The 17153-nt window shown below is 39.9% G+C and overlaps 1 protein-coding gene across 4 annotated transcripts in view; it reads left to right on the forward strand.

Annotated features, from left to right (window-relative positions):
• Sqor (Sulfide quinone oxidoreductase) overlaps positions 1-17153 on the forward strand; it is a 125628-nt gene that overhangs the window by 75619 nt on the left and 32856 nt on the right. For all 4 annotated transcript variants that reach the window (XM_071662837.1, XM_071662838.1, XM_071662836.1 and 1 more), the window contains exon 9: positions 16019-16205. In XM_071662837.1, coding sequence (XP_071518938.1) covers positions 16019-16205 — 187 coding nt within the window. The remainder of the gene's footprint in view (positions 1-16018; positions 16206-17153) is intronic.

The following is a 17153-nucleotide window of genomic DNA, read 5'->3' on the forward strand; positions in this document are numbered from 1 at the left end:
ATCCAATTCACTCTATTCCTTGCCCTCCTTTCACCCTCCTGCATGTTCAGGCCCCGATCACACAAAATCTTTTTCACTCCATCTTTCCACCTCCAATTTGGTCTCCCACTTCTCCTCGTTCCCTCCACCTCCGACACATATATCCTCTTGTCAATCTTTCCTCACTCATTCTCTCCATGTGCCCAAACCACTTCAAAACACCCTCTTTTGCTCTCTCAACCACGCTCTTTTTATTTCCACACATCTCTCTTACCCTTACGTTACTTACTCGATCAAACCACCTCACACCACATACTGTCCTCAAACATCTCATTTCCGCACATCCATCCTCCTGCACACAACTCTATCCATAGCCCACGCCTCGCAACCATACAACATTGTTGGAACCACTATTCCTTCAAACATACCCATTTTTGCTTTCCGAGATAATGTTCTCGACTTCCACACATTCTTCAAGGCTCCCAGGATTTTCGCCCCCTCCCCCACCCTATGATCCACTTCCGCTTCCATCCGCTGCCAGATCCATATATAGATATATATTAGATATAATTAAAAACCATCACAAAGCCCTGCCTCACACCTACATGTATACCAAAACTATTGTTTCAACTCTCCATTTACTCTTACACAGCAAATCACTACTCTAAAGAAGGCTTTCACAGAATGCAACACTAGTCCCACGGCGTACCCATGTAATCTTAACACTCGACTCTGCATTCCAATAGACTTGGTCATAAGCTTTCTCCAGATCCACAAAAGCTGTAAACAGCTTCTTACCTTTCCTAGATACTTTTCCACAGTAATTTTCACCACATCAATCTGATTCACGCATCCCCTACCTTTCCTAAAACGCCCTTGCTCCTCGCTTATTTTGCATTCAGTCAATTTTATCACTCCATCAATTGCACTTTCGCATACATTTTTCCTGTTATAAAATGTAATTGATGCAGACAGCATACAAAAATCTACTAAGTTGTACGACAGCAAGGAATGTTCAATGGATGAGGCCGTATAAGTGTACAGCTACACCTGCCATATGGTACCAATAAGTAACAACACACACACTTAATTTTCCGTTAATATGCAAAAAAATAAGAATTAGTTCCAATTCAATAAGCCATATACTTACAACTTACATGCAACGGAAAATAACTAATACATAAAAGACATGCAAGATAACAATGCATATTATAGTATGTATGAAGTGGAATCTTTTAATTTATAAAACAATACTCAGTTGAATGATAAAGACACTGACAGATCATGTTTCGATTTTGTTATTAAGAATTGGGTGTGAAGTGTATGTACTGCACAGAAAAATCTTTTTGCAAAGTTACTTATAAATTCTTTAACAAAAGTGTCAATTCAATTTTCCACTGCATTAATTTCAATCCTACAAACTAGTCATCACGACATTTAAGAGAATATTATTCACATTACTAAAACAAAAGCTGCAGTAGGTGAGTACAATCCAGCCAGTTAAATACATGATTATATATATATATTTTTATATATATATATATATATATATATATATATATATATATATATTTTATATATAATTTATTAAAAAGGGGGTGACTGTATTGTTTTGACTGGTTGGTAAGGTTATTTAATGTATGTATGACTCATGGTGAGGTGCCTGAGGATTGGCGGAATGCGTGCATTAGTGCCATTGTACAAAGGCAAAAGGGGATAAGAGTGAGTGCTCAAATTACAGAGTATAAGTTTGTTGAGTATTCCTGGTAAATTATATGGGAGGGTATTGATTGAGAGGGTGAAGGCATGTACAGAGCATCAGATTGGGGAAGAGCAGTGTGGTTTCAGAAGTGGTAAGGATGTGTGGATCAGGTGTTTGCTTTGAAGAATGTATGTGAGAAATACTTAGAAAAGCAAATGGATTTGTATGTAGCATTTATGGATCTGGAGAAGGCATATGATAGAGTTGATAGAGATGCTCTGTGGAAGGTATAAGAATATATGGTGTGGGAGGCAAGTTGTTAGAAGCAGTGAAAAGTTTTTATCGAGGATGTAAGGCATGTGTACGTGTAGGAAGAGAGGAAAGTGATTGGTTCTCAGTGAATGTAGGTTTGCGGCAGGGGTGTGTGATGTCTCCATGGTTGTTTAATTTGTTTATGGATGGGGTTGTTAGGGAGGTGAATGCAAGAGTTTTGGAAAGAGGGGCAAGTATGAAGTCTGTTGGGGATGAGAGAGCTTGGGAAGTGTCGGTTGTTGTTCGCTGATGATACAGCGCTGGTGGCTGATTTATGTGAGAAACTGCTGAAGCTGGTGACTGAGTTTGGTAAAGTGTGTGAAAGAAGAAAGTTAAGAGTAAATGTGAATAAGAGCAAGGTTATTAGTTACAGTAGGGTTGAGGGTCAAGTCAATTGGGAGGTAAGTTTGAATGGAGAAAAACTGGAGGAAGTGAAGTGTTTTAGATATCTGGGAGTGGATCTGGCCGTGGATGGAACCATAGAAGCGGAAGTGAATCATAGGGTGGGGGAGGGGGCAAAAATCCTGGGAGCCTTGAAGAATGTGTGGAAGTCGAGAACATTATCTCGGAAAGCAAAAATGGGTATGTTTGAAGGAATAGTGGTTCCAACAATGTTGTATGGTTGCGAGGCGTGGGCTATGGATAGAGTTGTGCGCAGGAGGGTGGATGTGCTGGAAATGAGATGTTTGAGGACAATGTGTGGTGTGAGGTGGTTTGATCGAGTAAGTAATGTAAGGGTAAGAGAGATGTGTGGAAATAAGAAAAGTGGTTGAGAGAGCAGAAGAGGGTGTTTTGAAATGGTTTGGGCACATGGAGAGAATGAGTGAGGAAAGATTGGCCAAGAGGATATATGTGTCAGAGGTGGAGGGAACGAGGAGAAGAGGGAGACCAAAATGGAGGTGGAAAGATGGAGTGAAAAAGATTTTGAGTGATCAGGGCCTGAACATGCAGGAGGGTGAAAGGCGGGCAAGGAATAGAATGAATTGGATCGATGTGGTATACCGGGATCGACGTGCTGTCAGTTGATTGAATCAGGGTACGTGAAGCGTCTGGTGTAAACCGTGGAAAGTTCTGTAGGGCCTGGATGTGGAAAGGGAGCTGTGGTTCGGGCATTGTTGCATGACAGCCAGAGATTGAGTGTAAACGAATGGGGCCTTTGTTGTCTTTTCCTAGCGCTACCTTGCACACATGAGGGGGGAGGGGGATGTTATTCCATGTGTGGCGAGGTGGCGATGGGAATGAATAAAGGCAGACAGTGTGAATTGTGTGCATGTGTATATATGTATATGTCTGTGTGTGTATATATATGTGTACATTGAGATGTATGGATATGTATATTTGCGTGTGGGGACGTGTATGTATTTACATATGTAGGGGGGTGGGTTGGGCCATTTCTTTCGTCTGTTTCCTTGCGCTACTTCGCAAACGCGGGAGACAGTGACAAAGCAAAATAAATAAATATACATAATTGCCATTTCCTGTTTCAGTAAGGTAGCGCCTGGAAACAGATGAAGAATGGGCCATCCACTCATACACACATATACATATCAACATACACGTACATTACATACACATACATAGACATTACATACATACTTATGTACATATACATATCAACATACACGCACATTACATACACATACATAGACATTACATACATACTTATGTACATATTCATACTTGCTAGCCTTCATCCATTCCTGTTATTACCCCGCCCAACAGGAAAACGGCATCACTATCCCCTGCTTCAGCGAGGTAGTGCCAGGAATACAGACAGAAAGGCCCCTTTCATTCACACTTAGTCTCTAGCTGTCATGTGTAATGCACCGAAACCACAGCTCCCTATCCACATCAAGACCCCATAGACCCTTCCATGGGTAACCCCAGATGCTTCACATTCCCTGGTTCAGTCCCTTGACAGCACATTGACCCCAGTATACCACATTACTCCAATTCACTCTATTCCTTGCACGCCTCTCATCCTCCTGTATGTTCAGGCCCCGATCGCTCAAAATCTTTTTCACTCCATCCTTCCACCTTTAATTTAGTCTCCTACTTCTCCTTGTTCCCTTCACCTCTGACACATGTATCCTCTTTGTCAATCTTTCCTCACTCATTATCTCAATATGTCCAGACCATTTCAGCACACCCTCTTTTGCTCTCTCAACCATACTCTTTTTATTTCCACTCATCTCTCTTACCATTACTTTATTTACTCAATCAAACCAGCTCACACCACATATTGTCCTCAAAAATTTCATTTCCAACGCATCCACCCTCCTCCGTACAAACAAATCTATAGCCCATGCCTTGCAACCATAAAACATTGTTGGAACTACCATTCCTTTAAACATACCCATTTTTGCTCTCCGAGATAATGTTCTTTCCTTCCACACATTCTTCAACATATACTTAAACATACACATACACAGACATATGCCTATGTAGACATGTACATATTCATACTTGCTTGCTTTTATTCATTCCTGTTGCTACCCCACCCCACAGGAAGCAGCATCGTTACTCCCTGCTTCAGTGAGGTGGTGCAAGGAAAACAGACTAAAAGGCCACATTTTCACACTCAGTCTCTAGCTGTCTATGTCTATCGCCTACTTGTGTCCTATGCAACTTATGACTATCTGTACATACGACTGGAAAAAATGTAAATTAAAGAATTACACTGAGCTGTGGTTTCGGTGCATTGTTACATGAGGGGGGAGGGGGTTGTTATTCCATGTGTGGCAGGGTGGCGATGGGAATGAATAAAGGCAGACAGTATGAATTATGTACATGTGTATATATTTATATGTCTGTGTGTGTATATATATGTATACATTGAGATGTATAGGTATTTATATTTGTGTGTGTGGACGTGTATGTATATACATGTGTATGTGGGTGGGTTGGGCCATTCTTTTGTCTGTTTTCTTGCGCTACCTCGCTAACGCGGGAGGCAGCGACAAAGCAAACAAAAGAAATTAAGATAAAAAATAAAGAATTACATTTTTTTTTTTTTTTTTTTTATACTTTGTCGCTGTCTCCCGCGTTTGCGAGGTAGCGCAAGGAAACAGACGAAAGAAATGGCCCAACCCCCCCCCCATACACATGTACATACACACGTCCACACACGCAAATATACATACCTACACAGCTTTCCATGGTTTACCCCAGACGCTTCACATGCCTTGATTCAATCCACTGACAGCACGTCAACCCCTGTATACCACATCGCTCCAATTCACTCTATTCCTTGCCCTCCTTTTACCCTCCTGCATGTTCAGGCCCCGATCACACAAAATCTTTTTCACTCCATCCTTCCACCTCCAATTTGGTCTCCCTCTTCTCCTCGTTCCCTCCACCTCCGACACATATATCCTCTTGGTCAATCTTTCCTCACTCATTCTCTCCATGTGCCCAAACCACTTCAAAACACCCTCTTCTGCTCTCTCAACCACGCTCTTTTTATTTCCACACATCTCTCTTACCCTTACGTTACTTACTCGATCAAACCACCTCACACCACACATTGTCCTCAAACATCTCATTTCCAGCACATCCATCCTCCTGCGCACAACTCTATCCATAGCCCACGCCTCGCAACCATACAACATTGTTGGAACCACTATTCCTTCAAACATACCCATTTTTGCTTTCCGAGATAATGTTCTCGACTTCCACACATTTTTCAAGGCTCCCAAAATTTTCGCCCCCTCCCCCACCCTATGATCCACTTCCGCTTCCATGGTTCCATCCGCTGCCAGATCCACTCCCAGATATCTAAAACACTTCACTTCCTCCAGTTTTTCTCCATTCAAACTCACCTCCCAATTGACTTGACCCTCAACCCTACTGTACCTAATAACCTTGCTCTTATTCACATTTACTCTTAACTTTCTTCTTCCACACACTTTACCAAACTCAGTCACCAGCTTCTGCAGTTTCTCACATGAATCAGCCACCAGCGCTGTATCATCAGCGAACAACAACTGACTCACTTCCCAAGCTCTCTCATCCCCAACAGACTTCATACTTGCCCCTCTTTCCAGGACTCTTGCATTTACCTCCCTAACAACCCCATCCATAAACAAATTAAACAACCATGGAGACATCACACACCCCTGCCGCAAACCTACATTCACTGAGAACCAATCACTTTCCTCTCTTCCTACACGTACACATGCCTTACATCCTCGATAAAAACTTTTCACTGCTTCTAACAACTTTCCTCCCACACCATATATTCTTAATACCTTCCACAGAGCATCTCTATCAACTCTATCATATGCCTTCTCCAGATCCATAAATGCTACATACAAATCCATTTGCTTTTCTAAGTATTTCTCACATACATTCTTCAAAGCAAACACCTGATCCACACATCCTCTACCACTTCTGAAACCGCACTGCTCTTCCCCAATCTGATGCTCTGTACATGCCTTCACCCTCTCAATCAATACCCTCCCATATAATTTACCAGGAATACTCAACAAACTTATACCTCTGTAATTTGAGCACTCACTCTTATCCCCTTTGCCTTTGTACAATGGCACTATGCACGCATTCCGCCAATCCTCAGGCACCTCACCATGAGTCATACATACATTAAATAACCTTACCAACCAGTCAACAATACAGTCACCCCCTTTTTTAATAAATTCCACTGCAATACCATCCAAACCTGCTGCCTTGCCGGCTTTCATCTTTCGCAAAGCTTTTACTACCTCTTCTCTGTTTACCAAATCATTTTCCCTAACCCTCTCACTTTGCACACCACCTCGACCAAAACACCCTATATCTGCCACTCTGTCATCAGACACATTCAACAAACCTTCAAAATACTCATTCCATCTCCTTCTCACATCACCACTACTTGTTATCACCTCCCCATTTACGCCCTTCACTGAAGTTCCCATTTGCTCCCTTGTCTTACGCACCCTATTTACCTCCTTCCAGAACATCTTTTTATTCTCCCTAAAATTTACTGATAGTCTCTCACCCCAACTCTCATTTGCCCTTTTTTTCACCTCTTGCACCTTTCTCTTGACCTCCTGTCTCTTTCTTTTATACTTCTCCCACTCAATTGCATTTTTTCCCTGCAAAAATCGTCCAAATGCCTCTCTCTTCTCTTTCACTAATACTCTTACTTCTTCATCCCACCACTCACTACCCTTTCTAAACAGCCCACCTCCCACTCTTCTCATGCCACAAGCATCTTTTGCGCAATCCATCACTGATTCCCTAAATACATCCCATTCCTCCCCCACTCCCCTTACTTCCATTGTTCTCACCTTTTTCCATTCTGTACACAGTCTCTCCTGGTACTTCCCCACACAGGTCTCCTTCCCAAGCTCACTTACTCTCACCACCTTCTTCACCCCAACATTCACTCCTCTTTTCTGAAAACCCATACTAATCTTCACCTTAGCCTCCTTACATATATACAAGAATTAATCTTGGTTGTACTTCTTCCTGTACTGATGGCTTTGGGCGTACAGTAGTGACTGTCAGACATTATCCTGGTATTGTGTACTTCATAGCACCTCTCTCAGTTCTTGCTTTTGTGTTAAACCCCCAAGAAGATGATGAGTATGAGGAAAACCTGTCACTTGATAGGTCTGGGAAGAAGGGGAGGAAGACACTCAATTTAGAATTGAAAATAAAGGTGATCACCCAATATGAAGGAGGAAAAAAATGTTAATGTGATTGCACCTGATCTTCTGTTGTCTGATCTGACAGTCTCCTTAAATTTAAAGGACAAAGAAAATGTACGTGAAGCAGTGACAGGTTTTGCAAGTGTGAAGTCTACAATAATAACAAAGCACCGACAAGGGCCCATCCTTGAAATGGAAAAGTTAATGCTGTGGATGGAAGGTCAGATTACAATATGTGTACCACCAATCTTACTAACAGTACAGGTGAAGACTATAAGCCTTTTTTGAGACTTTGAAGGAGCACGCAGGTGCAGATTACATTGAGAACTTCACAGCAAGTCATGGTTGGTTCAACAGATTTAAAAGAAGATATATCTTGCACAGTGTTCGAGTCACAGGTGATGCAGCAAGTGCTGATGAAGGAGCTGATGAAAAGGTAAAATATAAACCAAAGAATTTTTTATTTTTAAATATACCATAGAGTGATTTAAAAAATGTCAATTCGTAAAACTGGTCAAACAAAAAACAAGATAACCATGACAGGACTTGCATAACATAAAAAGTAATGATGAAATATGAACTAAAGAATCTTAGATAAAAGGTAAATAGAAACCACAGAATTGTGTAATAATGCTGGTTGGTAAAGAAACGAGATAATCATAATAGAAATTGTGTAGGATAAAAGAATGCTGTACAGGTATGTGAATTCTACATGCCAAGCTAACATACGCCCGACTTATGTCTTTTTTGAGATCCAACCAGTTGGTCAAAACGGAGCTCGGACATATGTTGGTGTTAGATATTACTGTATATGTAAATGATTATGATTATTTACTGAGTATGTGACTGGGGGTTGATGTAAGCTCAAAATGTTTGTGATGGGTTTGACATTCAAAAAAATTGGGACCCCCTGTTCGAGAGTACACTCTTGAAAATAAAACTGGAAGGTTTCTCTCAGCACATGTGCAGTTTATGAAAAATGGACAACAGTTCATAATGAGAATGCCTTCAGTGATGATTATATATTCTTCTTTCTTTCATACTATTCGCCATTTCCCGCATTAACGAGGTAGCGTTAAGAACAGAGGACTGGGCCTTTGAGGGAATATCCTCACCTGGCCCCCCTTCTCTGTTCCTTCTTTTGGAAAATTGAAAAAAAAAAAACGAGAGGGGAGGATTTCCAGCCACCCGCTCCCTCCCCTTTTAGTCGCCTTCTACGACACGCAGGGAATACGTGGGAAGTATTCTTTCTCCCCTATCCCCAGGGATATGCATATATATAGATTTTTTTTTTTTTTTTTTTTTTTGCTTTGTCGCTGTCTCCCGCGTTTGCGAGGTAGCGCTAGGAAACAGACGAAAGAAATGGCCCAACCCACCCCCATACACATGTATATACATACGTCCACACACGCAAATATACATACCTACACAGCTTTCCATGGTTTACCCCAGACGCTTCACATGCCGATTCAATCCACTGACAGCACGTCAACCCCGGTATACCACATCGATCCAATTCACTCTATTCCTTGCCCTCCTTTCACCCTCCTGCATGTTCAGGCCCCGATCACACAAAATCTTTTTCACTCCATCTTTCCACCTCCAATTTGGTCTCCCACTTCTCCTCGTTCCCTCCACCTCCGACACATATATCCTCTTGGTCAATCTTTCCTCACTCATTCTCTCCATGTGCCCAAACCACTTCAAAACACCCTCTTTTGCTCTCTCAACCACGCTCTTTTTATTTCCACACATCTCTCTTACCCTTACGTTACTTACTCGATCAAACCACCTCACACCACATACTGTCCTCAAACATCTCATTTCCAGCACATCCATCCTCCTGCGCACAACTCTATCCATAGCCCACGCCTCGCAACCATACAACATTGTTGGAACCACTATTCCTTCAAACATACCCATTTTTGCTTTCCGAGATAATGTTCTCGACTTCCACACATTCTTCAAGGCTCCCAGGATTTTCGCCCCCTCCCCCACCCTATGATCCACTTCCGCTTCCATCCGCTGCCAGATCCATATATAGATATATATAGATATATATTAAAAACCCATCACAAAGCCCTGCCTCACACCTACATGTATACCAAAACTATTGTTCAACTCTCCATTTACTCTTACACAGCAAATCACTACTCTAAAGAAGGCTTTCACAGAATGCAACACTAGTCCCACGGCGTACCCATGTAATCTTAACACTCGACTCTGCATTCCAATAGACTTGGTCATAAGCTTTCTCCAGATCCACAAAAGCTGTAAACAGCTTCTTACCTTTTCCTAGATACTTTTCCACAGTAATTTTCACCACATCAGTCTGATTCACGCATCCCCTACCTTTCCTAAAACGCCCTTGCTCCTCGCTTATTTTGCATTCAGTCAATTTTATCACTCCATCAATTAGCACTTTCGCATACATTTTTCCTGTTATAAAATGTAATTGATGCAGACAGCATACAAAAATCTACTAAGTTGTACGACAGCAAGGAATGTTCAATGGATGAGGCCGTATAAGTGTACAGCTACACCTGCCATATGGTACCAATAAGTAACAACACACACACCTTAATTTTCCGTTAATATGCAAAAAATAAGAATTAGTTCCAATTCAATAAGCCATATACTACAACTTACATGCAACGGAAAATAACTAATACATAAAAGACATGCAAGATAACAATGCATATTATAGTATGTATGAAGTGGAATCTTATTAATTCTATAAAACAATACTCAGTTGAATGATAAAGACACTGACAGATCATGTTTCGATTTTGTTATTAAGAATTGGGTGTGAAGTGTATGTACTGCACAGAAAAATCTTTTTGCAGAGTTTACTTATAAATTCTTTAACAAAAGTGTCAATTCAATTTTTCCACTGCATTAATTTCAATCCTACAACTAGTCATCACGACATTTAAGAGAATATTATTCACATTACTAAAACAAAAGCTGCAGTAGGTGAGTACAATCCAGCCAGTTAAATACATGATTATATATATATATATATATATATATATATATATATATATATATATATATATATATATATATATAATTTATTAAAAAAGGGGGTGACTGTATTGTTGACTGGTTGGTAAGGTTATTTAATGTATGTATGACTCATGGTGAGGTGCCTGAGGATTGGCGGAATGCGTGCATAGTGCCATTGTACAAAGGCAAAGGGGATAAGAGTGAGTGCTCAAATTACAGAGGTATAAGTTTGTTGAGTATTCCTGGTAAATTATATGGGAGGGTATTGATTGAGAGGGTGAAGGCATGTACAGAGCATCAGATTGGGGAAGAGCAGTGTGGTTTCAGAAGTGGTAGAGGATGTGTGGATCAGGTGTTTGCTTTGAAGAATGTATGTGAGAAATACTTAGAAAAGCAAATGGATTTGTATGTAGCATTTATGGATCTGGAGAAGGCATATGATAGAGTTGATAGAGATGCTCTGTGGAAGGTATTAAGAATATATGGTGTGGGAGGAAAGTTGTTAGAAGCAGTGAAAAGTTTTTATCGAGGATGTAAGGCATGTGTACGTGTAGGAAGAGAGGAAAGTGATTGGTTCTCAGTGAATGTAGGTTTGCGGCAGGGGTGTGTGATGTCTCCATGGTTGTTTAATTTGTTTATGGATGGGGTTGTTAGGGAGGTAAATGCAAGAGTTTTGGAAAGAGGGGCAAGTATGAAGTCTGTTGGGGATGAGAGAGCTTGGGAAGTGAGTCAGTTGTTGTTCGCTGATGATACAGCGCTGGTGGCTGATTCATGTGAGAAACTGCAGAAGCTGGTGACTGAGTTTGGAAAAGTGTGTGAAAGAAGAAAGTTAAGAGTAAATGTGAATAAGAGCAAGGTTATTAGGTACAGTAGGGTTGAGGGTCAAGTCAATTGGGAGGTGAGTTTGAATGGAGAAAAACTGGAGGAAGTGAAGTGTTTTAGATATCTGGGAGTGGATCTGGCAGCGGATGGAACCATGGAAGCGGAGGTGGATCATAGGGTGGGGGAGGGGGCGAAAATCCTGGGGGCCTTGAAGAATGTGTGGAAGTCGAGAACATTATCTCGGAAAGCAAAAATGGGTATGTTTGAAGGAATAGTGGTTCCAACAATGTTGTATGGTTGCGAGGCGTGGGCTATGGATAGAGTTGTGCGCAGGAGGATGGATGTGCTGGAAATGAGATGTTTGAGGACAATGTGTGGTGTGAGGTGGTTTGATCGAGTGAGCAACGTAAGGGTAAGAGAGATGTGTGGAAATAAAAAGAGCGTGGTTGAGAGAGCAGAAGAGGGTGTTTTGAAGTGGTTTGGGCATATGGAGAGGATGAGTGAGGAAAGATTGACCAAGAGGATATATGTGTCGGAGGTGGAGGGAACAAGGAGAAGAGGGAGACCAAATTGGAGATGGAAAGATGGAGTGAAAAAGATTTTGTGTGATCGGGGCCTGAACATGCAGGAGGGTGAAAGGAGGGCAAGGAATAGAGTGAATTGGAGCGATGTGGTATACCGGGGTTGACGTGCTGTCAGTGGATTGAATCAAGGCATGTGAAGCGTCTGGGGTAAACCATGGAAAGCTGTGTAGGTATGTATATTTGTGTGTGTGGGCGTATGTATATACATGTGTATGGGGGGGGGGGTTGGGCCATTTCTTTCGTCTGTTTCCTTGCGCTACCTCGCAAACGCGGGAGACAGCGACAAAGTATAATAAGAAATAATAAAAATATATATATATATATATATATATATATATATATATATATATATATATATATATATATATATATATATTATGTTGATGATAAACTATCAAGGTATGCATACATTTATAAGATTGCATGATTCTTGAAACAAAGAAAGTCCAGAATTATTTTTTATTTTCTTGTTCTTGAGAAATTGTGAATATTTTGATATCTGATCACTCTCCTATTTACTTGATGATATTTTCCAATGTGTATCACAGTTTTACAAGAAACATGTAACTATGACCTAATTTGTATGTGACAGCAGTGTAGACTCTACTCAAAAGGTTCCCTTGTCTCAGGTGTCATGGGCCCCTCATAGTTGTAATCCAGCACTGGCTTTATTCCAGTACTATACCTTTTCATCAGGGACTAACACAGCTTATACCATGGATGGCTTTTCTGACTTTTCAATTGCTCAGTCATGGTTAGGGGTTCCTTTCTTTAGAAGGCTGTGGAACTGCTAGCTTTTGAAAAGAAACAAAGGTCCTCATACATTAAAATAAGGGAAGTGTTGGTTCTATGGTTCTCTATCTCCCAGAATGTCCTTTGTCAAGTTTGCAGGACTCTGGTTCTTATGTACAACATAGCAGCAAGCTTTTGCCTCTGAACAAGGCTTTTGCAGATCTATCCTTTAGGAAAAGATATCTTTTCCTAGCAGTGTTCAAAACTTTTTCTTCAGGTTTCCGATCTTCAAGGAGCTTGCAGTGTAGGGGATGACATTCTATTTGGTTGGTTTTTATGATGGTAGAAATGTCTTTAGAAAGAGATGCACTTGGTCCTTTCATTGGCATTGCTTCCTCAAGTGTGGAATTATTCAACAACAAAATGAATGCTCTGTTATCAACCTTTGGATCTCCATTGTTTGACAGATCAGTGCAATAGATGCCATGATTGTGGATAAGAACTATGAGAACCAGAGGTATTCCCTACTTTCTTTTTTTAATAATCTTTAGTGAAAAGTTTTCGCAAATATTTTTTTTTAGGGTACAGTGATTTTTGTAACCCCAGAGTTTGTATTATATTTTGATGTTAGAAACCTTTTAAGTTGTGTAAATACACCCAGCTGATACCTAAAGGTTTCCTATTCCAGTGTAATCTTGGGGAGGGACTCCAATACTAAGCATTAGATTTTGGAACGTGTGAATTTCTAATGTTTGCAGTCAGAATGGAAGAATGTATAGATAACATCTTTCTCCATAAGGTTTTTCCAATTGAGAGACAGTATCATTTAGTCAAGAAATCTTCTTAATTGACATGGAACATTAGAATTCTTAGTCTGTAAATGTTCTCATTTGCCTTGGAACATTCAGATGCTTAGTCTGGGAATATTTGCTGTTGTTTTGAAACATTTAGATTCTCTGTTTGATACACCCTTTGAGTCTTCATAAGAAAAGTTGAAAATACTATTGCCTCATACAAAGTGCCATTAGGAATCACCATCCATTGGCTTGTGAATAAATCTGTTTAGATATACATAGGATAAGCTTCTCAGGTTATCCTTGTAGAGGAAACCTCCTGGCCCCTATTCCATTCTAAGTAGGAGGTGGCAAAGGTCCTTAATTTCCTACAAGCAGAGGGATTTTCTAGCTATTTAATGCCTTCATGGCTTCTTTTGATGACTTTTCTTGTTAGGCTGTAGGGCTGAGAGAAGAGTTAGAGGTGCCTGTAATGTCAGGGTATAATAATCTTATTTTCAATGATGACCATTTTGAGTTAGGATCAGTCCAAACCCTAAGGTTAGAAGAAAAGAAATGAAGTGAGTAAGTTTCATATTATCCCAAACCCTTTCTACAAGGAATGTCTTGTCGTGGATTAAGACTTCCTTTTGGCTCAGCATGGATGTCAAAAAGGTGGCTTCCGTTTTGGCTTGTCTGAGGACCCTTTCAATGAAGGAGATTAAAGAAAGGTCTTTGGCTTCCCTCAAAGCAAGCAACAATTTATGTTCAGGCTTGTTCCACCTCTTGTGAAATTCAAGCTTCTTCCACCTCTCTTGAAAACCTACCTAACGTATTGTACCATTATTAACTTATGGAGGTTAGCCAAGTATAGGCATTATTCTATGATAATTGGAAAAGATAAAGCCATGTTGTGGCCCATTTGTCAGGATACCTAGAAATAATGAAATGTTGAAAGATATTGTCAGATGGTAGATATGGAGAAATTTTTGGAAGTAGTACATGTGCTTTTATAAAATAACATAATTAGTGTGTCATCACCCATTATATCCTTCACCATTTATGGACTAGCTTCTTCAGCCAGCCTACAGCCAGCAATGAACCTAGCAGCTTTGAGGCCAAGAAAACAGTGTAAGATAGGGTGCCACTTGTTTACGTATAGTGCTCATTGTTTCTAGGTAAGATGATGGCTGCATTAGGTGTAGTGCCAGTTGATCAAGGTGGAATGCCATTTGTTTTACGTATGTTGCTAGCTTTTCTAGGTATGATGCCAGCTATTCTAGGTTTGGTGCCAGTTATTCCATGAATTGTTTGTTTGCACTAGATAAGTTGCTGGTTGTCCAAGGTGTAAAGCTTTTTGTTCTAGGTACAGTGGTAGGTGTCATAGGTATGATGCTGGTTCTAAATATAGTGCTGCTTAAGGTTTAGATATGGTGTAAGTTGTTTTAGGTTTGGTACCAATTGTTCTGTGTATGGTGCTGATTGTTCTAGGTATAATCTCAGTTGTTCTTGATATGGTACCAGTTTTTCTATCCATGGTGCTATTTGCTCTAGATAGGATGCTGGTTTTAGGCATGGTGCCACTTGTTCTAGGTATGATGCTAGTTATTCTAGTTACAGTGCCTGTTGGACTAAGATTGGTGTCAAATGTTCTAGGTATGGTGTCAGCTGTTTTAGGGAGACAGCAACAAAGCAAAATAAATAAATAATAAATAGCCAGTTGTTCTAGGTATGTTGCCAATTGTAGATATGTTGCTGGTTCTAGTTACAGTACTAGTTATTCTAGATGTGGTACCAGTTGTTCTGGATCTGGTGTTAGTTGTTCTAGATTTGATATGGTGCCCATTGTTTTAAGTACAGTGCCATTTATTCTAGGTGTGGTATCAGTTTTTATAGGTTTGCTGTTTGTTGCTCATGTATATTACTGGTTGTTCATGGTATGTTGCAGTATGTTCTTAATATGACATTTGGTTGTTCTAGGTATAGTGCTATCATTCAAGGTATATTACTGGTTCAAGGTAGAGTGCTGGTTGTTCATGGTATAGTGCTATTTGTTCAAGGTTCATTAATGGTTTATCTAGATATGTTGCTAGTTACTCTAGGTATGGTGTTGATTGCTCTAGGTACAGTGCTGGTTGTTTTAGTTATTGTGCTTGTTGCTCTAGGTATGAAACCAGGAAGTAAGTTGTTCCACAGAGTTACATCAAAATTACCATCATTAATTGTAAGATTGTATATGACAGATATTGTACCAAAACCAGTTTGTTTCTCTTCCTGGGTTGTCTCTTGAATGTTTTGCCTAATTCAAGACTCATATAATTTTCTAATTTCTATTGGTGACCAGTTATCCTTATAAATCAAAATTATATTCAAATTATGTTTGTGTATTTTTTAGAAGTTTATTGCAAGTCCCATTATAAGAGCTGGGATTGATCAGTTTCTTTATTCCCACAGTATAAAATGCTTCACGTCACACCACCAATGGGTGCTCCTGACCCCTTGCGGAGTTGTGGTTCCTTGGTAGATTCTGCTGGTTTTCTTAATGTCAACAAAAACACCCTTCAGCATGTAGATTATTCAAATGTGTTTGGTATTGGAGATTGTACAAATGTGCCAACCTCCAAAACTGCTGCAGCTGTTGGTATGTATTGAATCTATTTTGGGGGGGAATTTAATTAGCAGGTACTAGTAATTGAAATATCTATTTTGTAATCACATCTCATGTTGGTTAAATTGTTTAGAGTATGGTATCACTTCAAGAAACTCTCTAATTGGATATTTGATATGTGTAACTGGATGACATCATTATTAAGTATATTACTGGCTGCTTGCTTGATTTCATTCTCTAAAATGCACTTTCAGTCGTTCATCTCTGTGACAGGAGAAGGCAGATTAACCAAAAATTAGTTAACCCAACCTAACTTGAGGTGTCTTTACTTAACCTATTTGAGCAAATCCCAAATTCAGTCTTACTGAACTTAACCATACCTAATCAGACTCGACCTGAATTTAGCTAACCTAACATAATCTAATCTAACCTGACCTAACCAAACCTTTCATAAGCTGTTTTTCTGTCTGTCTGTTTATGTGTATCTATCTATCTATCTATCAGTCTATCTGTTTATTTGTCTGTCTATCTATCTAATTTGTATATCTCTATACTTATGTATATGTCATCTGTCTATCTATCTGTTTGCATTTCTCTCCATTTATCTATCTGTCTATCAATGCCTCTATATTTGTATATCTGTGCATCGATCATTACCTCTTCTTCCAGTTCCATGTGGTGGTTCAAATACATACACCTTTTCAGATTGCTCACAGACATCAACCTGTCATCAGTGTGTTAAAGTAATTGAAACAAACTTCCTTTCTTATGTAAGTTCTCAAATTTTCACTTCATGAACTAAGTGGGTTTGTCAAGTGATATCACTGTCTTCATTCACACTTCCTCCACATACAGCATCCTTTTGCTGCATTTGATTCCATGTTTTTCTTCTGATATCCTCATATGAGATATCCTTTTCCTTAATTAGTCTTCTTCCTGCTTATATCTGCACTGTGATCTGCATCTCTTCCTTGAAGATTC

Source organism: Panulirus ornatus, chromosome 6 (genome assembly GCF_036320965.1).
Source record: "Panulirus ornatus isolate Po-2019 chromosome 6, ASM3632096v1, whole genome shotgun sequence".
Classification (NCBI taxonomy): Eukaryota; Metazoa; Arthropoda; class Malacostraca; order Decapoda; family Palinuridae; genus Panulirus; species Panulirus ornatus.